General features: G+C 31.2%; 2 protein-coding genes across 3 annotated transcripts; one reads left to right on the top strand and one right to left on the bottom strand.

The window, feature by feature from the left end:
• The first annotated feature begins 7,383 nt into the window (after window positions 1–7,383).
• On the top strand, window positions 7,384–10,044 carry LOC146656135 (uncharacterized). The gene is made up of 6 exons (XM_085429040.1): window positions 7,384–7,857; window positions 8,120–8,248; window positions 8,455–8,648; window positions 9,145–9,292; window positions 9,388–9,592; window positions 9,672–10,044. The coding sequence occupies exons 1-6, from the start codon at window positions 7,648–7,650 to the stop codon at window positions 9,974–9,976; spliced, it is 1,191 nt and encodes a 396-aa protein (XP_085285166.1). The 5' UTR covers window positions 7,384–7,647; the 3' UTR covers window positions 9,977–10,044.
• On the bottom strand, window positions 9,906–12,679 carry LOC146656136 (uncharacterized). Of its 2 annotated transcripts, none has more exons than XM_085429041.1 (6): window positions 12,482–12,679; window positions 11,910–12,172; window positions 11,524–11,714; window positions 11,297–11,390; window positions 10,922–11,115; window positions 9,906–10,243 (listed from the first exon to the last, which is right to left on the bottom strand). In XM_085429041.1, exons 1-6 carry the CDS (start codon window positions 12,677–12,679, stop codon window positions 10,056–10,058), a joined length of 1,128 nt encoding a protein of 375 aa, XP_085285167.1. In that variant the 3' UTR covers window positions 9,906–10,055. The 2 variants fall into 2 exon arrangements, with proteins under 2 accessions (XP_085285167.1, XP_085285168.1); XM_085429042.1 differs by having other exon boundaries at window positions 10,922–11,112; window positions 12,482–12,644.
• Between the last annotated feature and the right edge of the window lie 13,562 nt (window positions 12,680–26,241).

Below are 26,241 nucleotides of genomic sequence, written 5' to 3' on the forward strand. Positions count from 1 at the left end.
AAAACAACGGAATTAGAATGTACAGAACAGACTTTGAATGAAAACAACAGAATTAGAATATACAGAACAGAGTTTGAATAAAAACAATGGAATTTGAATCAAAACAACAGAATAGAAATGTACAGAAGAGAGTTTGAATGAAAACAACGGAATTAGAATGTACAAAACAGAGTTTGAATGAAAAAAACAGAATTAGAATGTACAGAACAGAGTTTGAATGAAAACAATGGAATTAGAATAAAAAAAACTGAATTGAAATGTACAGAACAGAGTTTGAATGACAACAACGGAATTAGAATGTATTAATAGTCCATTGTTTTCATTCTAATTCTGTTGTTTTCATTCAAATTCCATTGTTTTGATTCAAATTCAGTTCAATGGAAAAACAATGGAATTTGAATCAAAACAACAGAATTAGAATGAACAGAACTGAATTTGAATCAAAACAATGGAATTTGAATGAAAACAACGGAATTAGAATGTACAGAACAGAATTTGAATGAAAACAACAGAATTGAAATGTACAGAACAGACTTTGAATGAAAACAACGGAATTAAAATGTACAGAACAGAGTTTGAATGAAAACAACGGAATTAGAATGTACAGAACAGACTTTGAATGAAAACAACAGAATTAGAATATACAGAAAAGAGTTTGAATGAAAAACGGAAGTAGAATGTACAAAACAGAGTTTGAATAAAAACAATGGAATTTGAATCAAAACAACAGAATAGAAATGTACAGAACAGAGTTTGAATGAAAAAAACGGAATTAGAATGTACAGAACAGACTTTGAATGAAAACAACAGAATTAGAATATACAGAACAGAGTTTGAATGAAAAACGGAAGTAGAATGTACAAAACAGAGTTTGAATAAAAACAATGGAATTTGAATCAAAACAACAGAATAGAAATGTACAGAACAGAGTTTGAATGAAAACAACAGAATTAGAATGTACAGAACAGAGTTTGAATGAAAAAAAGAGAATTAGAATGTACAGAACAGAGTTTGAATGAAAACAATGGAATTAGAATGTAGAGAAAAGAGTTTGGATGAAAACAACGGAATTAGAATGTAGAGAACAGAATTTGAAAGAAAACAATGGAATTTGAATCAAAACAACAGAATTGAAATGTACAGAACAGAGTTTGAATGAAAAAAACGGAATTAGAATGTACAAAACAGAGTTTGAATGAAAACAACGGAATTAGAATAAAAAAAAACAGAATTGAAATGTACAGAATAGAGTTTGAATGAAAACAACGGAATTAGAATGTACAGAATAGAGTTTGAATGAAAACAACGGAATTAGAATGTACAGAACAGAGTTTGAATGAAAACAACGGAATTAGAATGTACAGAACAGACTTTGAATGAAAACAACAGAATTAGAATATACAGAACAGAGTTTGAATGAAAAACGGAAGTAGAATGTACAAAACAGAGTTTGAATAAAAACAATGGAATTTGAATCAAAACAACAGAATAGAAATGTACAGAACAGAGTTTGAATGAAAAAAACGGAATTAGAATGTACAGAACAGAGTTTGAATGAAAAAAACAGAATTAGAATGTACAGAACAGAGTTTGAATGAAAACAATGGAATTAGAATAAAAAAAACTGAATTGAAATGTACAGAACAGAGTTTGAATGACAACAACGGAATTAGAATGTATTAATAGTCCATTGTTTTCATTCTAATTCTGTTGTTTTCATTCAAATTCCATTGTTTTGATTCAAATTCAGTTCAATGGAAAAACAATGGAATTTGAATCAAAACAATAGAATTAGAATGAACAGAACTGAATTTGAATCAAAACAATGGAATTTGAATGAAAACAACAGAATTAGAATGTACAGAACAGACTTTGAATGAAAACAACGGAATTAAAATGTACAGAACAGAGTTTGAATGAAAATAACGGAATTAGAATGTACAGAACAGACTTTGAATGAAAACAAGGGAATTAGAACATACAGAACAGAGTTTGAATGAAAAAAAACGGAATTAGAATGTACAGAACAGACTTTGAATGAAAACAACAGAATTAGAATGTACAGAACAGAGTTTGAATAAAAACAATGGAATTTGAATCAAAACAACAGAATTGAAATGTACAGAACAGAGTTTGATTGAAAACAACGGAATTAGAATGTATTAATAGTCCATTGTTTTCATTCTAATTCTGTTCTTTTCATTCAAGTTCCATTGTTTTCATTCAAATTCAGTTCAATGGAAAAACAATGGAATTTGAATCAAAACAACAGAATTAGAATGTACAGAACAGAGTTTGAATGAAAACAACAGAATTAGAATGAACAGAACTGAATTTGAATCAAAACAATGGAATTTGAATGAAAACAACAGAATTAGAATGTAGAGAACAGAGTTTGAATGAAAACAACGGAATTAGAATGTACAGAACAGAATTTGAATGAAAACAAGAGAATTAGAATGTACAGAACAGACTTTAAATGAAAACAACGGAATTAAAATGTACAGAACAGAGTTTGAATGATATCAAAGGAATTAGAATGTACAGAACAGAGTTTGAATGAAAACAACGGAAATAGGATGTACAGAACAGAGTTTGAATGAACACAACGGAATTAGAATGTACAGAACAGAGTTTGAATGAAAACAACGGAATTAGAATGTACAGAACAGAGTTTGAATGAAAACAACGGAATTAGAATGTAGAGAACAGAATTTGAAAGAAAACAATGGAATTTGAATCAAAACAAGAGAATTGAAATGTATAGAACAGAGTTTGAATGAAAAAAAGGGAATTTGAATGAGAACAAGAGAATTAGAATGTACAGAACAGAGTTTGAATGAAAACAACGAAATTAGAATGAACAGAACTGAATTTGAATCAAAACAATGGAATTTGAATGAAAACAACAGAATTAGAATGAAAACAATGGAATATTAAAACAAACAACAGAATTAGAATGAAAACAACGGAATTAGAATAGAGAACAGAATTTGAAAGAAAACAATGGAATTTGAATCAAAACAACAGAATTGAAATGTACAGAACAGAGTTTGAATGAAAAAAAACGGAATTAGAATGTACAGAACAGAGTTTGAATGAAAACAACAGAGTTTGAATGAAAAAAACAGAATTATAATGTACAGAACAGAGTTTGAATGAAAACAACGGAATTAGAATGTACAGAACAGAGTTTGAATGAAAACAACGGAATTAGAATGTACAGAACAGAGTTTGAATGAAAACAACGGAATTAGAATGTACAGAACAGAGTTTGAATGTAAACAACAGAATTTGAATGTACAGAACAGAGTTTGAATGAAAACAATGGAATTAGAATAAAAAAAACTGAATTGAAATGTACAGAACAGAGTTTGAATGAAAACAACGGAATTAGAATGTATTAGTAGTGGATTGTTTTCATTCTAATTCTGCTGTTTTCATTCAAATTCCATTGTTTTGATTCAAATTCAGTTCAATGGAAAAACAATGGAATTTGAATCAAAACAACAGAATTGAAATGTACAGAACAGAGTTTGAATGAAAAAAACGGAATTAGCATGTACAGAACAGAGTTTGAATGAAAACAACGGAATTAGAATGTACAGAACAGAGTTTGAATGAAAACAACGGAATTAGAATGAACAGAACTGAATTTGAATCAAAACAATGGAATTTGAATGAAAACAACAGAATTAGAATGTAGAGAACAGAGTTTGAATGAAAACAACAGAATTAGAATGTACAGAACAGAGTTTGAATGAAAAAAACGGAATTAGCATGTACAGAACAGAGTTTGAATGAAAACAACGGAATTAGAATGTACAGAAAAGAGTTTGGATGAAAACAACGGAATTAGAATGTAGAGAACAGAATTTGAAAGAAAACAATGGAATTTGAATCAAAACAACAGAATTTAAATGTACAGAACAGAGTTTGAATGAAAAAAACGGAATTAGAATGTACAGAACAGAGTTTGAATGAAAACAACGGAATTAGAATGTACAGAACAGAGTTTGAATGTAAACAACAGAATTTGAATGTACAAAACAGAGTTTGAATGAAAACAACGGAATTAGAATGTACAGAACAGAGTTTGAATGAAAACAACGGAATTAGAATGTACAGAACAGACTTTGAATGAAAACAACGGAATTAGAATGTACAGAAAAGAGTTTGAATGAAAAACGGAAGTAGAATGTACAGAACAGAGTTTGAATAAAAACAATGGCATTTGAATCAAAACAACAGAATTGAAATGTACAGAACAGAGTTGGAATGAAAACAAGAGAATTAGAATGTACAGAACAGAGTTTGAATGAAAACAACGGAATTAGAATGTACAGAACAGAGTTTGAATGAAAAAAACAGAATTAGAATGTAGAGAACAGAGTTTGAATGAAAACAACGGAATTAGAATGTACAGAACAGAGTTTGAATGAAAACAACGGAATTAGAATGTACAGAACAGAGTTTGAATGAAAACAACAGAATTAGAATGAACAGAACTGAATTTGAATCAAAACAATGGAATTTGAATGAAAACAACAGAATTAGAATGTAGAGAACAGAGTTTGAATGAAAACAACGGAATTAGAATGTACAGAACAGAGTTTGAATGAAAACAAGAGAATTAGAATGTACAGAACAGAGTTTGAATGAAAACAACGAAATTAGAATGTACAGAACAGAGTTTGAATGAAAACAACGGAATTAGAATGTACAGAACAGAGTTTGAATGAAAACAACGGAATTAGAATGTACAGAACAGAGTTTGAATGTAAACAACAGAATTTGAATGTACAGAACAGAGTTTGAATGAAAACAATGGAATTAGAATAAAAAAAACTGAATTGAAATGTACAGAACAGAGTTTGAATGAAAACAACGGAATTAGAATGTATTAGTAGTGCATTGTTTTCATTCTAATTCTGCTGTTTTCATTCAAATTCCATTGTTTTGATTCAAATTCAGTTCAATGGAAAAACAATGGAATTTGAATCAAAACAACAGAATTGAAATGTACAGAACAGAGTTTGAATGAAAAAAACGGAATTAGCATGTACAGAACAGAGTTTGAATGAAAAACGGAAGTAGAATGTACAGAACAGAGTTTGAATGAAAACAACAGAATTAGAATAAAAAAACAGAATTGAAATGTACAGAACAGAGTTTGAATGAAAACAAGGGAATTAGAATGTACAGAACAGAGTTTGAATGAAAAAAACAGAATTAGAATGTAGAGAACAGAGTTTGAATGAAAACAACGGAATTAGAATGTACAGAACAGAATTTGAATGAAAAAAACAGAATTAGAATGTACAGAACAGAGTTTGAATGAAAACAACGGAATTAGAATGTACAGAACAGAGTTTGAATGAAAACAAGGGAATTAGAACATACAGAACAGAGTTTGAATGAAAAAAAACGGAATTAGAATGTACAGAACAGACTTTGAATGAAAACAACAGAATTAGAATGTACAGAAGAGAGTTTGAATGAAAACAACGGAATTAGAATGTACAAAACAGAGTTTGAATGAAAACAACGGAATTAGAATAAAAAAAAACAGAATTAGAATGTACAGAACAGAGTTTGAATGAAAACAATGAAATTAGAATGTACAGAACAGAGTTTGAATGAAAAAAACAGAATTAGAATGTAGAGAACAGAGTTTGAATGAAAACAACGGAATTAGAATGTATTAGTAGTGCATTGTTTTCATTCTAATTCTGCTGTTTTCATTCAAATTCCATTGTTTTGATTCAAATTCAGTTCAATGGAAAAACAATGGAATTTGAATCAAAACAACAGAATTGAAATGTACAGAACAGAGTTTGAATGAAAAAAACGGAATTAGCATGTACAGAACAGAGTTTGAATGAAAAACGGAAGTAGAATGTACAGAACAGAGTTTGAATGAAAACAAGGGAATTAGAACATACAGAACAGAGTTTGAATGAAAAAAAACGGAATTAGAATGTACAGAACAGACTTTGAATGAAAACAACGGAATTAGAATGTACAGAACAGACTTTGAATGAAAACAACGGAATTAGAATGTACAGAACAGAGTTTGAATGTAAACAACAGAATTTGAATGTACAAAACAGAGTTTGAATGAAAACAACGGAATTAGAATAAAAAAACAGAATTGAAATGTACAGAACAGAGTTTGAATGAAAACAAGGGAATTAGAATGTACAGAACAGAGTTTGAATGAAAAAAACAGAATTAGAATGTAGAGAACAGAGTTTGAATGAAAACAACGGAATTAGAATGTACAGAACAGAATTTGAATGAAAAAAACAGAATTAGAATGTACAGAACAGAGTTTGAATGAAAACAACGGAATTAGAATGTACAGAACAGAGTTTGAATGAAAACAAGGGAATTAGAACATACAGAACAGAGTTTGAATGAAAAAAAACGGAATTAGAATGTACAGAACAGACTTTGAATGAAAACAACAGAATTAGAATGTACAGAAGAGAGTTTGAATGAAAACAACGGAATTAGAATGTACAAAACAGAGTTTGAATGAAAACAACGGAATTAGAATAAAAAAAAACAGAATTAGAATGTACAGAACAGAGTTTGAATGAAAACAACGAAATTAGAATGTACAGAACAGAGTTTGAATGAAAAAAACAGAATTAGAATGTAGAGAACAGAGTTTGAATGAAAACAACGGAATTAGAATGTACAGAACAGAATTTGAATGAAAAAAACAGAATTAGAATGTACAGAACAGAGTTTGAATGAAAACAACGGAATTAGAATGTACAGAACAGAGTTTGAATGAAAACAAGGGAATTAGAACATACAGAACAGAGTTTGAATGAAAAAAACGGAATTAGAATGTACAGAACAGACTTTGAATGAAAACAACAGAATTAGAATGTACAGAAGAGAGTTTGAATGAAAACAACGGAATTAGAATGTACAAAACAGAGTTTGAATGAAAACAACGGAATTAGAATAAAAAAAAACAGAATTGAAATGTACAAAACAGAGTTTGAATGAAAACAACGAAATTAGAATGTACAGAATAGAGTTTGAATGAAAACAACGGAATTAGAATGTACAGAACAGAGTTTGAATGAAAACAACGGAATTAGAATGTACAGAACAGACTTTGAATGAAAACAACAGAATTAGAATATACAGAACAGAGTTTGAATGAAAAACGGAAGTAGAATGTACAAAACAGAGTTTGAATAAAAACAATGGAATTTGAATCAAAACAACAGAATAGAAATGTACAGAACAGAGTTTGAATGAAAAAAACGGAATTAGAATGTACAAAACAGAGTTTGAATGAAAACAACGGAATTAGAATAAAAAAAACAGAATTGAAATGTACAGGTCCGTGTACTTTTCGGTATTTGAAGTTTCGTTTCAGAAAGTATAATTTAAAAAAGAAAATGAGACACTTATTTAATTCTCAACTTAAAAAGCTAAAATGAAAAACGTAAAACAATTGTTTTTTTCATTTTGTCCTTTCGCACATCAGAAACGAAAAACCCAAGAAAAAAGAACGAGAAAGGGCCCTTTATTTATTTTGTCTGAACCGGAAGTTTTAGTAGGTCAACAACCTGTACAAGTGATGCGCAAACTTATGGCAAACACTGTAGTGTGGACATCATGACGTTGGAAAAATACTCAGACGTGATCATGGAGATGGCAAAACAAGGCCTGTCATCGGAAATTATATCAGAGCGTCTGTCATATGAACACGGGGAAGTGAGAGGATTTTCTGCGAGAAATGTTAGAAAGTTTTGTGCTGAGCAAATCACTAGCTGTCGACTCTCGGACACACGGTTGGAGCTTGAGGTGACACAAGCTATAAATGAGGTAAGGTACTTTCTTCCTTCACCTTATGACTGTGTATGGTTGTCTTAACTGGGTTGTAAGGGGGTTAGTCTAGACTGTGTGCGCGCGCCCGCGCGTTTTAGCGTCTTGCGGGTGGTGGGTAACGTTAGTTATTTTAAAGATGTCTCTCACTGGTATTTGTACAGTTAATTAGCACAATACTTTAGCTTTACACATTTGCTTTCAGAATAAGCTACTTTACATTTGTTGTTCTAGTAGTAGCATGATCTTTTATTTTAAACAGGTGGGCCCAACATATGGCCGCAAAATGATGAAGGGCTATCTGTCCACAAAAGGGGTACATGCTGCAGAGGGACGAATTGGGTCAATTTTAAGAGAGGTGCATCAACCTTATCATGAAGCAAGACGCCAGGTAGCCTATGTTATTTAATCTTCCACTAGAACTGTATTCCAATGTTCTTTGTCATATTTGTGATATACATCATGTAATGGTAGGGCCTAATTCTGTTTAACAGATGTACGCCCTGCTTTAACAGTTACTTGACTCTTCCTCAAACGTATGATCAAATCTGCCTTTATCCAGTCAGCTGTCATTTATTTTTGTGATTTTTTTGTAAGGGAGCTCGGAATCTTAATCCCACACCGTACCATGCTGAATGCATGGGGCACAAGGTTCACCTGGACCAAAACGAGAAACTTGTAATGTTTGGAGTCACCCATGTTTTAGCTGTAGATGGATTCAGTAAAAAGATTGTGAGTCATTCCACAATGCCAATCAAAAACAACTTGAGCATCTATGAATATGTTTTCAGGTAATACAACCTCTCAAACCATTTATTTCATCTTAAGTGTTTTGATGGACATATTAGTCATATTGGACATGAGCTGCACCCAAATTTACAATATTTGAATTTAAATTAGACATGCAACAGATGGGTCTGGTTATGTTCCTGAATATAATATATTAAGAACTTACCAAACATTTTGATCAACATTTTCTATTAATGTAAAAATAAATAAAATGGAATTGCACATGAATCATTTAACTACTTTATTGCAATTAATCAGTGTTCATTTATGCATGGAACAAGGTTCTTGGATTTCCACATATCTTTCAATTGTTCTGACATACATCTAAAGTCTGAGCATGACAGTGACATTGCAAAGAAACTTAAGAAATATATGTTGTCCTACTACAACTAAAATATTACCCAAAAAAAACATGAATGAATACATTCAAAATAATAACACCTTTGCTGGTCTTAAAGCAAAATAGTTAATAAATGTTCTTTATTTTTCCTGTACCAGACCTGCAGTGATCACCTATGGTATGTGGGACCAGGTGCGAGTAGACCATGGAAAGGAATTTTATTTAACACTGTTCATGCAAGAGATGCTGTCACATCATCGCTTCAATCAGGAGAGACTGCCTTATTTACAGACCTCATCCACAAGAGTAAGATTTAAGTACCATTAACATCAGCTGAAATTCTTATACTATTACGTGTACTACTACGTACATTTAAGACATGTTTCTTTTAACTCTTTTAGAACCACACAGTTGAAAGGATTTGGCCTGAAATCAACAACCGTGTCAACTACCCACTAAAAACTGCCCTACTCCAGCTGATGGACCAGGAGGAGATAGATATGGAGGATAACCTTGTGCGATACTGTGTGTCCAATCTAACCTGTCAGCTGTGTAACATTGGTCTTGCAAGTGTGGTAGAATCATGGAATGCTCATAGAATCCCAGGTAAAAAAAAAAAAAAAAAAAGTCAGATTGCTTACAACCCTGATAATGAACATTTAAACACCTCCTCTATTTTTTACAGGAAAAGGCATACCAAATCACTTTGCAGAACATGGGTGTAAAAGAAGAATTTCTCCAGAGCTCTTGCCAAATGCACTTGAAGCAGCAGACCTTTACAGGCAGCACTTGGGATCTGCACTCAAAGAATATTCGACTTTTGGAGTTGATCCCTTCACAACCGAACAGGACAAACTTAGAACAGAGAGTCATTTTGCAGAAAAATATCCTGATATTTCACATTTGTTTTTTAGAGCCGTAAATGGTGACTTTATGCCATACAAAGAAGCTCTGCTCTGTCTCATAAACATAACTCAGAGAAATGTATGAACCACTGCATCTGTAAACTGTACAGAACAGACAAAAAAAAAAATCAACTGACTGTAAACATTTGTGTGTACACACTACATTACTCCTCTGCAAAAAAAGATTTCAATACAGAAAATGCAGCTGTTAGACCAGTAATTTGTAGAACTCCGTTGTTACTCTCCCTGCATTTTGCACAGTGCTGTGATGTCTCTTGCCACTGTTCCACACATGTCTTGCAGCCAATAATGCTTCTGCAGCACAGTGAGAACACTGGATCCTCAATGATGTCTGCAAAAGTAAATCAGATAAGTGAGACTGTTATCCATTTATGTTGAATTTAGTTCAAACTATAGGTTCAAAGTCAGTCTTGACATAAATTTACAGACAGCATGCAGAATATTTTTGGTTATTCTGTAATTCCTCTTGTTCACGCTGATAAGTAAATATTTCTAAGCATAAATGACAATCAACAATACAAATCTAACACACGCTGTTCTGAGAAAGTCCCTGTCTATATTTTTGTCTATAATTGATGAGGGGCAAAATCAGTACATTTTCTCAATTAGCAAGCAAGAAAAATGAAAAAGTTACAGGTACTTGATTCAATATATGCAACTACAGTCCCATTTTAAATGTGAACTTTTTAGTTTTACATTACTGTGAACAGTGTACCGTCACCCATACTGACATTGTAATCAATTTGAAAAGCTATACTTTCATAGTCAAGATTGCAAGGAGAACCCAAATTAAATGTGCATGTAAACTTTTGAATGTTATGTTACAGTAGACCTGCATCTTGATTGTCTGTGCCTAAGTATTTAAATGGACACTGCTGAATAAAGAGCCTATGTTTGGTAAAAAAATGTTTGTCCAAAGTAATGATTGAATGTGGTTTGACATTGTTTTAATTGTAATTAAAATGTTAGTGTAGATGTAATGTATTTACTAAGCAACATTTGAACATACTCATACAAACCACGCAGCTAAATCCCTCCTTGAGTGTCTGCAGCTTGGGGGTTGTGACTTTCTGGGCAACTGCAAGATCAGTGAGCTCTTTGATTGCTGCTGTGACAGCTGGCAGACTTTGAGATGCCAACACCAACTCTTCTATTTTGTCACTCACTTCTCCCAAACTGGCACTGTCATCATCTTTACGGCTGCTACAAATAAAAATGGATAATCAGATGTCAAAGCTACTTACTGGCTTAAAGAAACATCACATCACTTACTGATAGATGATGATTTATGTAGTGATGTCTTACTGCTATTATAGGATTTAAATCAAATTAATTCTTCTATATTGATGTTCATCCTATAGTATATACATATTTATTCACATACCTCAGTTTCTTCCTCTTTGTTCCCTGGAGGCAATTAAAGTCTTGTTCAGGCACAGCAAGAATTTTTCGTGCATTTTGTCTCCAGTACTGTGACCCTACAGATGAAAAACAAAACCAAAGAAACCTGTTTAGAAGCCAATACCATATTACCCAATAAATATTACAAAGAGTCTGGTAAGACATGTCTCTCCATAAGATATGGGCTTTAGCTGTAATATTATGGCTCACCTGTTGTGCCCTCCGACTCCAGAATTGCATTGCCCTGTGCATCTGTCAAAATTATTGGGTTGTAATTACCAATGGCATCTTGCACTTTTCCTACTATCCCTTGAAGCGTAGCCTCAGACTCCAGGAATCGTACAACCACCATTCTATTGGGAATCAACCTCCCACCAACTACATCTGCAAAGTACACTGATCTGTAAAACAAAACATAATAATTTTACATATCTTGTAAAAGACAGCAGGCCACAAATCCATTCAGTGATTGCTATAGGCAAATTGTACTAAAACAGCTTTGCTATTCTTAACAATTCAACTATCCATGCACCTTATGTTTCTTTTTATTTTGCCTGTTCTGTAATTTAATATTCAAGAACACAGACTCATCCTACCTCTGAAATGTTTTGGAGGACATAGGGGAACTTGAAGTAGCCTGCTGTGAACGTGAAGGTGCAGACGCTGCCACAGCTGGTGCTCGCATAAATGCAAAACGCTGCCCGCTGGAACCTGCTGTTGGAATTGACTCCATGTCTTCTCCGTGGACTTCATAGTGACCTCTGGGTGTAAGGTCTAATGCGCTGAAAACACCAGAGACCGCACCGGGGAACATAGCCACGTTTGAATCATCCGTGATGTACAGAGTATGCGCGGATACCTGTTTAAGAAAAGTTTCCGTAAATCACGTTGCTCTGCTAACGTGTTACTCCTGTGCACACGGTTAATAGGCTCTAAAGGCTTACTTATTAGCTAGTAGCCGGTAAAAGTCAATGAATAACTATTTACACATTAGCACATGTGCACAATTCACATATTAGCACAATGAAGACGGCTAGACATAGTATTAGTAAAAGTAGGCCTACATGAAATCACCAAATGTTAACGTTAGCCGTTCCGCAGTAAGGAAGAACAATAACGTTCATAAAAAAACTGCTGAAAGCAAAGTTTGCGAAGTTTACATATCTACCTGAAAGATGCGACCCAGTTTTTCTGCAGTCATGTCTTCGTCCCGGAGTGTCACTCTCTTAGTTTTCCTAAAAACAACGTAATGGTCCATCCTCTGTTTATTCCAGTGTAACTTTAAGGCCGTCGATCTCTTGTGTGGGGGACGGTGTGCGCGCGCCATAAAAAAACGCGCAGAAGAAGTACTTCCCGTTTCAGACATTGAAAATGCGTCTATTTTTTTGTTTTTGCACTAGTATACTTTCATTATTTGAATCACGAAGAAATCCAAAAAAGCACGTCTAATTTTAAGTGTATGACGGCTATTTGTTACCACCGAATGAAAAAACAAGTTATTTTCGCCCATTTTATTCTTTATCAAAAATTACAAAAATGAAAATTCTTTTAAATATCGTTTTTTCGTTTTGGTTTCTGAAACAAAACTTCAAATACCGAAAAGTACACGGACCTGTACAGAACAGAGTTTGAATGAAAACAACGGAATTAGAATGTACAGAACAGAGTTTGAATGAAAACAACAGAATTAGAATGTACAGAACAGAGTTTGAATGAAAAACGGAAGTAGAATGTACAAAACAGAGTTTGAATGAAAACAATGGAATTTGAATCAAAACAACAGAATTGAAATGTGCAGAACAGAGTTTGAATGAAAAAAACGGAATTAGAATGTACAGAACAGAGTTTGAATGAAAACAATGGAATTAGAATAAAAAAAACTGAATTGAAATGTACAGAACAGAGTTTGAATGAAAACAACGGAATTAGAATGTATTAATAGTCCATTGTTTTCATTCTAATTCTGTTGTTTTCATTCAAATTCCATTGTTTTGATTCAGATTCAGTTCAATGGAAAAACAATGGAATTTGAATCAAAACAACAGAATTAGAATGTACAGAACAGAGTTTGAATGAAAACAATAGAATTAGAATGAACAGAACTGAATTTGAATCAAAACAATGGAATTTGAATGAAAACAACAGAATTAGAATGTAGAGAACAGAGTTTGAATGAAAACAACGGAATTAGAATGTACAGAACAGAGTTTGAATGTAAACAACAGAATTTGAATGTACAGAACAGAGTTTGAATGAAAACAATGGAATTAGAATAAAAAAAACTGAATTGAAATGTACAGAACAGAGTTTGAATGAAAACAACGGAATTAGAATGTATTAGTAGTGCATTGTTTTCATTCTAATTCTGCTGTTTTCATTCAAATTCCATTGTTTTGATTCAAATTCAGTTCAATGGAAAAACAATGGAATTTGAATCAAAACAACAGAATTGAAATGTACAGAACAGAGTTTGAATGAAAAAAACGGAATTAGCATGTACAGAACAGAGTTTGAATGAAAACAACGGAATTAGAATGTACAGAACAGAGTTTGAATGAAAACAACGGAATTAGAATGAACAGAACTGAATTTGAATCAAAACAATGGAATTTGAATGAAAACAACGGAATTAGAATGTACAGAACAGAGTTTGAATGAAAACAAGGGAATTAGAACATACAGAACAGAGTTTGAATGAAAAAAAACGGAATTAGAATGTACAGAACAGACTTTGAATGAAAACAACAGAATTAGAATGTACAGAACAGAGTTTGAATGAAAACAATGGAATTAGAATGTACAGAACAGAGTTTGAATGAAAACAAGGGAATTAGAACATACAGAACAGAGTTTGAATGTAAACAACAGAATTTGAATGTACAGAACAGAGTTTGAATGAAAACAACGGAATTAGAATGTACAGAACAGACTTTGAATGAAAACAACAGAATTAGAATATACAGAAAAGAGTTTGAATGAAAAACAGAAGTAGAATGTACAAAACAGAGTTTGAATAAAAACAATGGAATTTGAATCAAAACAACAGAATAGAAATGTACAGAACAGAGTTTGAATGAAAAAAACGGAATTAGAATGTACAAAACAGAGTTTGAATGAAAACAACGGAATTAGAATAAAAAAAAACAGAATTGAAATGTACAGAACAGAGTTTGAATGAAAACAACGAAATTAGAATGTACAGAATAGAGTTTGAATGAAAACAACGGAATTAGAATGTACAGAACAGACTTTGAATGAAAACAACAGAATTAGAATATACAGAACAGAGTTTGAATGAAAAACGGAAGTAGAATGTACAGAACAGAGTTTGAATGAAAAACGGAAGTAGAATGTACAGAACAGAGTTTGAATGAAAACAAGGGAATTAGAACATACAGAACAGACTTTGAATGAAAACAACAGAATTAGAATGTACAGAACAGAGTTTGAATGAAAACAACAGAATAGAAATGTACAGAACAGAGTTTGAATGAAAAAAACGGAATTAGAATGTACAAAACAGAGTTTGAATGAAAACAACGGAATTAGAATAAAAAAAAAACAGAATTGAAATGTACAGAACAGAGTTTGAATGAAAACAACGAAATTAGAATGTACAGAATAGAGTTTGAATGAAAACAACGGAATTAGAATGTACAGAACAGAGTTTGAATGAAAACAACGGAATTAGAATGTACAGAACAGACTTTGAATGAAAACAACAGAATTAGAATATACAGAACAGAGTTTGAATGAAAAACGGAAGTAGAATGTACAGAACAGAGTTTGAATGAAAAACGGAAGTAGAATGTACAGAACAGAGTTTGAATGAAAACAACGGAATTAGAATGTACAGAACAGAGTTTGAATGAAAACAACAGAATTAGAATGAACAGAACTGAATTTGAATCAAAACAATGGAATTTGAATGAAAACAACAGAATTAGAATGTAGAGAACAGAGTTTGAATGAAAAAAACGGAATTAGAATGTACAGAACAGAGTTTGAATGAAAACAAGAGAATTAGAATGTACAGAACAGAGTTTGAATGAAAACAACGGAATTAGAATGTACAGAACAGAGTTTGAATGAAAACAACGGAATTAGAATGTACAGAACAGAGTTTGAATGTAAACAAGGGAATTAGAATGTACAGAACAGAGTTTGAATGATATCAAAGGAATTAGAATGTACAGAAAATAGTTTGGATGAAAACAACGGAATTAGAATGTAGAGAACAGAATTTGAAAGAAAACAATGGAATTTGAATCAAAACAACAGAATTGAAATGTACAGAACAGAGTTTGAATGAAAACAACGGAATTAGAATGTACAGAACAGAGTTTGAATGTAAACAACAGAATTTGAATGTACAAAACAGAGTTTGAATAAAAACAACAGAATTAGAATGAACAGAACTGAATTTGAATCAAAACAATGGAATTTGAATGAAAACAACAGAATTAGAATGTAGAGAACAGAGTTTGAATGAAAACAACGGAATTAGAATGTACAGAACAGAGTTTGAATGAAAACAAGAGAATTAGAATGTACAGAACAGAGTTTGAATGAAAACAACGGAATTAGAATGTACAGAACAGAGTTTGAATGAAAACAACGGAATTAGAATGTACAGAACAGAGTTTGAATGTAAACAAGGGAATTAGAATGTACAGAACAGAGTTTGAATGATATCAAAGGAATTAGAATGTACAGAAAATAGTTTGGATGAAAACAACGGAATTAGAATGTAGAGAACAGAATTTGAAAGAAAACAATGGAATTTGAATCAAAACAACAGAATTGAAATGTACAGAACAGAGTTTGAATGAAAACAACGGAATTAGAATGTACAGAACAGAGTTTGAATGTAAACAACAGAATTTGAATGTACAAAACAGAGTTTGAATAAAAACAATGGCATTTGAATCAAAACAACAGAACTGAAATGTACAGAACAGAGTTTGAATGAAAACAACGGAATTAGAATGTACAGAACAGAGTTTGAATGAAAAAAAAGAATTAGAATGTACAGAACAGAGTTTGAATGAAGACAACGGAATTAGAATGTACAGAACAGAATTTGAATGAAAAAAACAGAATTAGAATGTAGAGAACAGAGTTTGAATGAAAACAACGGAATTAGAATGTACAGAACAGAATTTGAATGAAAAAAACAGAATTAGAATGTAGAGAACAGAGTTTGAATGAAAACAACGGAATTAGAATGTACAGAACAGAGTTTGAATGAAAACAAGGGAATTAGAACATACAGAACAGAGTTTGAATGAAAAACGGAAGTAGAATGTACAGAACAGAGTTTGAATGAAAAACGGAAGTAGAATGTACAGAACAGAGTTTGAATGAAAACAAGGGAATTAGAACATACAGAACAGAGTTTGAATGAAAAAAAAAACGGAATTAGAATGTACAGAACAGACTTTGAATGAAAACAACAGAATTAGAATGTACAGAACAGAGTTTGAATGAAAACAACGGAAGTAGAATGTACAAAACAGAGTTTGAATAAAAACAATGGAATTTGAATCAAAACAACAGAATAGAAATGTACAGAACAGAGTTTGAATGAAAAAAACGGAATTAGAATGTACAAAACAGAGTTTGAATGAAAACAACGGAATTAGAATAAAAAAAACAGAATTGAAATGTACAGAACAGAGTTTGAATGAAAACAACGGAATTAGAATGTACAGAATAGAGTTTGAATGAAAACAACGGAATTAGAATGTACAGAACAGAGTTTGAATGAAAACAACAGAATTAGAATATACAGAACAGAGTTTGAATAAAAACAATGGAATTTGAATCAAAACAACAGAATAGAAATGTACAGAACAGAGTTTGAATGAAAACAACGGAATTAGAATGTACAGAACAGAGTTTGAATGAAAACAACGGAATTAGAATGTACAGAACAGACTTTGAATGAAAACAACAGAATTAGAATATACAGAACAGAGTTTGAATGAAAAACAGAAGTAGAATGTACAAAACAGAGTTTGAATGAAAACAACGGAATTAGAATGTACAGAACAGAGTTTGAATGAAAAACAGAAGTAGAATGTACAAAACAGAGTTTGAATGAAAACAACGGAATTAGAATGTACAGAACAGAGTTTGAATGAAAAAAACGGAATTAGAATGTACAAAACAGAGTTTGAATGAAAACAACGGAATTAGAATAAAAAAAAACAGAATTGAAATGTACAGAATAGAGTTTGAATGAAAACAACGGAATTAGAATGTACAGAATAGAGTTTGAATGAAAACAACGGAATTAGAATGTACAGAACAGAGTTTGAATGAAAACAACGGAATTAGAATGTACAGAACAGACTTTGAATGATATCAAAGGAATTAGAATGTACAGAAAAGAGTTTGGATGAAAACAACGGAATTAGAATGTAGAGAACAGAATTTGAAAGAAAACAATGGAATTTGAATCAAAACAACAGAATTGAAATGTACAGAACAGAGTTTGAATGAAAAAAACGGAATTAGAATGTACAGAACAGACTTTGAATGAAAACAACGGAATTAGAATGTACAGAACAGAGTTTGAATGTAAACAACAGAATTTGAATGTACAAAACAGAGTTTGAATGAAAACAACGGAATTAGAATAAAAAACGGAATTAGAATGTACAGAACAGAGTTTGAATGAAAACAACGGAATTAGATTGTACAGAATAGAGTTTGAATGAAAACAACGGAATTAGAATGTACAGAACAGAGTTTGAATGAAAACAACGGAATTAGAATGTACAGAACAGACTTTGAATGAAAACAACGGAATTAGAATGTACAGAAAAGAGTTTGAATGAAAAACGGAAGTAGAATGTACAGAACAGAGTTTGAATAAAAACAATGGCATTTGAATCAAAACAACAGAATTGAAATGTACAGAACAGAGTTTGAATGAAAACAACGGAATTAGAATGTACAGAACAGAGTTTGAATGAAAAAAACAGAATTAGAATGTAGAGAACAGAGTTTGAATGAAAACAACGGAATTAGAATGTACAGAACAGAATTTGAATGAAAACAACAGAATTAGAATGTACAGAACAGAGTTTGAATGAAAACAACGGAATTAGAATGTACAGAACAGAATTTGAATGAAAAAAACAGAATTAGAATGTAGAGAACAGAGTTTGAATGAAAACAACGGAATTAGAATGTACAGAACAGAGTTTGAATGAAAACAAGGGAATTAGAACATACAGAACAGAGTTTGAATGAAAAAAAACGGAATTAGAATGTACAGAACAGACTTTGAATGAAAACAACGGAATTAGAATGTACAGAACAGACTTTGAATGAAAACAACAGAATTAGAATATACAGAACAGAGTTTGAATGAAAAACAGAAGTAGAATGTACAAAACAGAGTTTGAATGAAAACAACGGAATTAGAATGTACAGAACAGAGTTTGAATGAAAAACAGAAGTAGAATGTACAAAACAGAGTTTGAATGAAAACAACGGAATTAGAATGTACAGAACAGAGTTTGAATGAAAAAAACGGAATTAGAATGTACAAAACAGAGTTTGAATGAAAACAACGGAATTAGAATAAAAAAAAACAGAATTGAAATGTACAGAATAGAGTTTGAATGAAAACAACGGAATTAGAATGTACAGAATAGAGTTTGAATGAAAACAACGGAATTAGAATGTACAGAACAGAGTTTGAATGAAAACAACGGAATTAGAATGTACAGAACAGACTTTGAATGATATCAAAGGAATTAGAATGTACAGAAAAGAGTTTGGATGAAAACAACGGAATTAGAATGTAGAGAACAGAATTTGAAAGAAAACAATGGAATTTGAATCAAAACAACAGAATTGAAATGTACAGAACAGAGTTTGAATGAAAAAAACGGAATTAGAATGTACAGAACAGACTTTGAATGAAAACAACGGAATTAGAATGTACAGAACAGAGTTTGAATGTAAACAACAGAATTTGAATGTACAAAACAGAGTTTGAATGAAAACAACGGAATTAGAATAAAAAACGGAATTAGAATGTACAGAACAGAGTTTGAATGAAAACAACGGAATTAGATTGTACAGAATAGAGTTTGAATGAAAACAACGGAATTAGAATGTACAGAACAGAGTTTGAATGAAAACAACGGAATTAGAATGTACAGAACAGACTTTGAATGAAAACAACGGAATTAGAATGTACAGAAAAGAGTTTGAATGAAAAACGGAAGTAGAATGTACAGAACAGAGTTTGAATAAAAACAATGGCATTTGAATCAAAACAACAGAATTGAAATGTACAGAACAGAGTTTGAATGAAAACAACGGAATTAGAATGTACAGAACAGAGTTTGAATGAAAAAAACAGAATTAGAATGTAGAGAACAGAGTTTGAATGAAAACAACGGAATTAGAATGTACAGAACAGAATTTGAATGAAAACAACAGAATTAGAATGTACAGAACAGAGTTTGAATGAAAACAACGGAATTAGAATGTACAGAACAGAATTTGAATGAAAAAAACAGAATTAGAATGTAGAGAACAGAGTTTGAATGAAAACAACGGAATTAGAATGTACAGAACAGAGTTTGAATGAAAACAAGGGAATTAGAACATACAGAACAGAGTTTGAATGAAAAAAAACGGAATTAGAATGTACAGAACAGACTTTGAATGAAAACAACGGAATTAGAATGTACAGAACAGAGTTTGAATGTAAACAACAGAATTAGAATGTACAGAACAGAGTTTGAATGAAAACAAGGGAATTAGAACATACAGAACAGAGTTTGAATGAAAAAAAACGGAATTAGAATGTACAGAACAGACTTTGAATGTAAACAACAGAATTTGAATGTACAAAACAGAGTTTGAATGAAAACAACGGAATTAGAATAAAAAACAGAATTAGAATGTACAGAACAGAGTTTGAATGAAAAAAACGGAATTAGAATGTACAAAACAGAGTTTGAATGAAAACAACGGAATTAGAATAAAAAACAGAATTGAAATGTACAGAAAAGAGTTTGAATGAAAAACGGAAGTAGAATGTACAGAACAGAGTTTGAATAAAAACAATGGCATTTGAATCAAAACAACAGAATTGAAATGTACAGAACAGAGTTTGAATGAAAACAACGGAATTAGAATGTACAGAACAGAGTTTGAATGAAAAAAACAGAATTAGAATGTAGAGAACAGAGTTTGAATGAAAACAACGGAATTAGAATGTACAGAACAGAGTTTGAATGTAAACAACAGAATTTGAATGTACAGAACAGAGTTTGAATGAAAACAACGGAATTAGAATGTACAGAACAGACTTTGAATGAAAACAACAGAATTAGAATATACAGAAAAGAGTTTGAATGAAAAACGGAATTAGAATGTACAAAACAGAGTTTGAATAAAAACAATGGAATTTGAATCAAAACAACAGAATAGAAATGTACAGAACAGAGTTTGAATGAAAAAAACGGAATTAGAATGTAGAAAACAGAGTTTGAATGAAAACAACGGAATTAGAATGTACAGAACAGAGTTTGAATGAAAACAACGGAATTAGAATGTACAGAACAGAATTTGAATGAAAAAAACAGAATTAGAATGTAGAGAACAGAGTTTGAATGAAAACAACGGAATTAGAATGTACAGAACAGAGTTTGAATGAAAACAAGGGAATTAGAACATACAGAACAGAGTTTGAATGAAAAAAAACGGAATTAGAATGTACAGAACAGACTTTGAATGAAAACAACGGAATTAGAATGTACAGAACAGAGTTTGAATGTAAACAACAGAATTAGAATGTACAGAACAGAGTTTGAATGAAAACAAGGGAATTAGAACATACAGAACAGAGTTTGAATGAAAAAAAACGGAATTAGAATGTACAGAACAGACTTTGAATGTAAACAACAGAATTTGAATGTACAAAACAGAGTTTGAATGAAAACAACGGAATTAGAATAAAAAACAGAATTAGAATGTACAGAACAGAGTTTGAATGAAAAAAACGGAATTAGAATGTACAAAACAGAGTTTGAATGAAAACAACGGAATTAGAATAAAAAACAGAATTGAAATGTACAGAAAAGAGTTTGAATGAAAAACGGAAGTAGAATGTACAGAACAGAGTTTGAATAAAAACAATGGCATTTGAATCAAAACAACAGAATTGAAATGTACAGAACAGAGTTTGAATGAAAACAACGGAATTAGAATGTACAGAACAGAGTTTGAATGAAAAAAACAGAATTAGAATGTAGAGAACAGAGTTTGAATGAAAACAACGGAATTAGAATGTACAGAACAGAGTTTGAATGTAAACAACAGAATTTGAATGTACAGAACAGAGTTTGAATGAAAACAACGGAATTAGAATGTACAGAACAGACTTTGAATGAAAACAACAGAATTAGAATATACAGAAAAGAGTTTGAATGAAAAACGGAATTAGAATGTACAAAACAGAGTTTGAATAAAAACAATGGAATTTGAATCAAAACAACAGAATAGAAATGTACAGAACAGAGTTTGAATGAAAAAAACGGAATTAGAATGTAGAAAACAGAGTTTGAATGAAAACAACGGAATTAGAATAAAAAAAAACAGAATTGAAATGTACAGAACAGAGTTTGAATGAAAACAACGAAATTAGAATGTACAGAATAGAGTTTGAATGAAAACAACGGAATTAGAATGTACAGAACAGAGTTTGAATGAAAACAACGGAATTAGAATGTACAGAACAGACTTTGAATGAAAAACGGAAGTAGAATGTACAGAACAGAGTTTGAATGAAAAACGGAAGTAGAATGTACAGAACAGAGTTTGAATGAAAACAAGGGAATTAGAACATACAGAACAGAGTTTGAATGAAAAAAAAAACGGAATTAGAATGTACAGAACAGACTTTGAATGAAAACAACAGAATTAGAATGTACAGAACAGAGTTTGAATGAAAACAACGGAAGTAGAATGTACAAAACAGAGTTTGAATAAAAACAATGGAATTTGAATCAAAACAACAGAATAGAAATGTACAGAACAGAGTTTGAATGAAAAAAACGGAATTAGAATGTACAAAACAGAGTTTGAATAAAAACAACGGAATTAGAATAAAAAAAACAGAATTGAAATGTACAGAACAGAGTTTGAATGAAAACAACGGAATTAGAATGTACAGAATAGAGTTTGAATGAAAACAACGGAATTAGAATGTACAGAACAGAGTTTGAATGAAAACAACGGAATTAGAATGTACAGAACAGACTTTGAATGAAAACAACAGAATTAGAATATACAGAACAGAGTTTGAATAAAAACAATGGAATTTGAATCAAAACAACAGAATAGAAATGTACAGAACAGAGTTTGAATGAAAACAACGGAATTAGAATGTACAGAACAGAGTTTGAATGAAAACAACGGAATTAGAATGTACATAACAGACTTTGAATGAAAACAACAGAATTAGAATATACAGAACAGAGTTTGAATGAAAAACAGAAGTAGAATGTACAAAACAGAGTTTGAATGAAAAACGGAAGTAGAATGTACAGAACAGAGTTTGAATAAAAACAATGGCATTTGAATCAAAACAACAGAATTGAAATGTACAGAACAGAGTTTGAATGAAAACAACGGAATTAGAATGTACAGAACAGAGTTTGAATGAAAAAAACAGAATTAGAATGTAGAGAACAGAGTTTGAATGAAAACAACGGAATTAGAATGTACAGAACAGAATTTGAATGAAAACAACAGAATTAGAATGTACAGAACAGAGTTTGAATGAAAACAACGGAATTAGAATGTACAGAACAGAGTTTGAATGAAAACAAGGGAATTAGAACATACAGAACAGTTTGAATGTAAACAACAGAATTTGAATGTACAGAACAGAGTTTGAATGAAAACAACGGAATTAGAATGTACAGAACAGACTTTGAATGAAAACAACAGAATTAGAATATACAGAAAAGAGTTTGAATGAAAAACGGAAGTAGAATGTACAAAACAGAGTTTGAATAAAAACAATGGAATTTGAATGAAAACAACAGAATAGAAATGTACAGAACAGAGTTTGAATGAAAAAAACGGAATTAGAATGTACAAAACAGAGTTTGAATGAAAACAACGGAATTAGAATGTACAGAATAGAGTTTGAATGAAAACAACGGAATTAGAATGTACAGAACAGAGTTTGAATGAAAACAACGGAATTAGAATGTACAGAACAGACTTTGAATGAAAACAACAGAATTAGAATATACAGAACAGAGTTTGAATGAAAAACGGAAGTAGAATGTACAGAACAGAGTTTGAATGAAAAACGGAAGTAGAATGTACAGAACAGAGTTTGAATGAAAACAAGGGAATTAGAACATACAGAACAGAGTTTGAATGAAAAAAAACGGAATTAGAATGTACAGAACAGACTTTGAATGAAAAACGGAAGTAGAATGTACAGAACAGAGTTTGAATGAAAAACGGAAGTAGAATGTACAGAACAGAGTTTGAATGAAAACAACGGAATTAGAATGTACAGAACAGAGTTTGAATGAAAACAACAGAATTAGAATGAACAGAACTGAATTTGAATCAAAACAATGGAATTTGAATGAAAACAACAGAATTAGAATGTAGAGAACAGAGTTTGAATGAAAACAACGGAATTAGAATGTACAGAACAGACTTTGAATGAAAAACGGAAGTAGAATGTACAGAACAGAGTTTGAATGAAAAACGGAAGTAGAATGTACAGAACAGAGTTTGAATGAAAACAAGAGAATTAGAATGTACAGAACAGAGTTTGAATGAAAACAACGGAATTAGAATGTACAGAACAGAGTTTGAATGAAAACAACGGAATTAGAATGTACAGAACAGAGTTTGAATGAAAACAACGGAATTAGAATGTACAGAACAGAGTTTGAATGTAAACAAGGGAATTAGAACATACAGAACAGAGTTTGAAAATAAAGAACAGAATTTGAATGTACAGAATAGAGTTTGAATGAAAACAACGGAATTAGAATGTACAGAACAGAGTTTGAATGAAAACAACGGAATTAGAATGTACAGAACAGACTTTGAATGAAAACAACAGAATTAGAATATACAGAAAAGAGTTTGAATGAAAAAAACGGAATTAGAATGTACAAAACAGAGTTTGAATGAAAACAACGGAATTAGAATAAAAAAAACAGAATTGAAATGTACAGAACAGAGTTTGAATGAAAACAACGGAATTAGAATGTACAGAATAGAGTTTGAATGAAAACAACGGAATTAGAATGTACAGAACAGAGTTTGAATGAAAACAACGGAATTAGAATGTACAGAACAGACTTTGAATGAAAACATAATTAGAATATACAGAACAGAGTTTGAATAAAAACAATGGAATTTAAATCAAAACAACAGAATAGAAATGTACAGAACAGAGTTGGAATGAAAAAAACGGAATTAGAATGTACAAAACAGAGTTTGAATGAAAACAACGGAATTAGAATAAAAAAAAAACAGAATTGAAATGTACAGAACAGAGTTTGAATGAAAACAACGGAATTAGAATGTACAGAATAGAGTTTGAATGAAAACAACGGAATTAGAATGTACAGAACAGAGTTTGAATGAAAACAACGGAATTAGAATGTACAGAACAGACTTTGAATGAAAACAACAGAATTAGAATATACAGAACAGAGTTTGAATAAAAACAATGGAATTTGAATCAAAACAACGGAATAGAAATGTACAGAACAGAGTTTGAATGAAAACAACGGAATTAGAATGTACAGAACAGAGTTTGAATGAAAACAACGGAATTAGAATGTACAGAACAGACTTTGAATGAAAACAACAGAATTAGAATATACAGAACAGAGTTTGAATGAAAAACGGAAGTAGAATGTACAAAACAGAGTTTGAATGAAAACAACGGAATTAGAATGTACAGAACAGAGTTTGAATGAAAACAACGGAATTAGAATGTACAGAAGAGTGTTTGAATGTAAACAACAGAATTTGAATGTACAGAATAGAGTTTGAATGAAAACAACGGAATTAGAATGTACAGAACAGAGTTTGAATGAAAACAACGGAATTAGAATGTACAGAACAGAGTTTGAATGAAAACAACGGAATTAGAATGTACAGAACAGACTTTGAATGAAAACAACAGAATTAGAATATACAGAACAGAGTTTGAATGAAAAACGGAAGTAGAATGTACAAAACAGAGTTTGAATGAAAACAACGGAATTAGAATGTACAGAACAGAGTTTGAATGAAAACAACGAAATTAGAATGTACAGAACAGTGTTTGAATGTAAACAACAGAATTTGAATGTACAGAATAGAGTTTGAATGAAAACAACGGAATTAGAATGTACAGAACAGAGTTTGAATGAAAACAACGGAATTAGAATGTACAGAACAGACTTTGAAGGAAAACAACAGAATAGAAATGTACAGAACAGAGTTTGAATGAAAAAAACGGAATTAGAATGTACAAAACAGAGTTTGAATGAAAACAACGGAATTAGAATAAAAAAAAACAGAATTGAAATGTACAGAATAGAGTTTGAATCAAAACAACAGAATAGAAATGTACAGAACAGAGTTTGAATGAAAAAAACGGAATTAGAATGTACAGAACAGAGTTTGAATGAAAAAAACAGAATTAGAATGTACAGAACAGAGTTTGAATGAAAACAATGGAATTAGAATAAAAAAAACTGAATTGAAATGTACAGAACAGAGTTTGAATGACAACAACGGAATTAGAATGTATTAATAGTCCATTGTTTTCATTCTAATTCTGTTGTTTTCATTCAAATTCCATTGTTTTGATTCAAATTCAGTTCAATGGAAAAACAATGGAATTTGAATCAAAAC

The sequence above is a fragment of the Rhamphochromis longiceps genome, linkage group LG13 (assembly GCF_057381845.1).
Source record: "Rhamphochromis longiceps isolate RC_006_pf linkage group LG13, R_longiceps_female_GT1.1, whole genome shotgun sequence".
NCBI classification, from domain to species: domain Eukaryota; kingdom Metazoa; phylum Chordata; class Actinopteri; order Cichliformes; family Cichlidae; genus Rhamphochromis; species Rhamphochromis longiceps.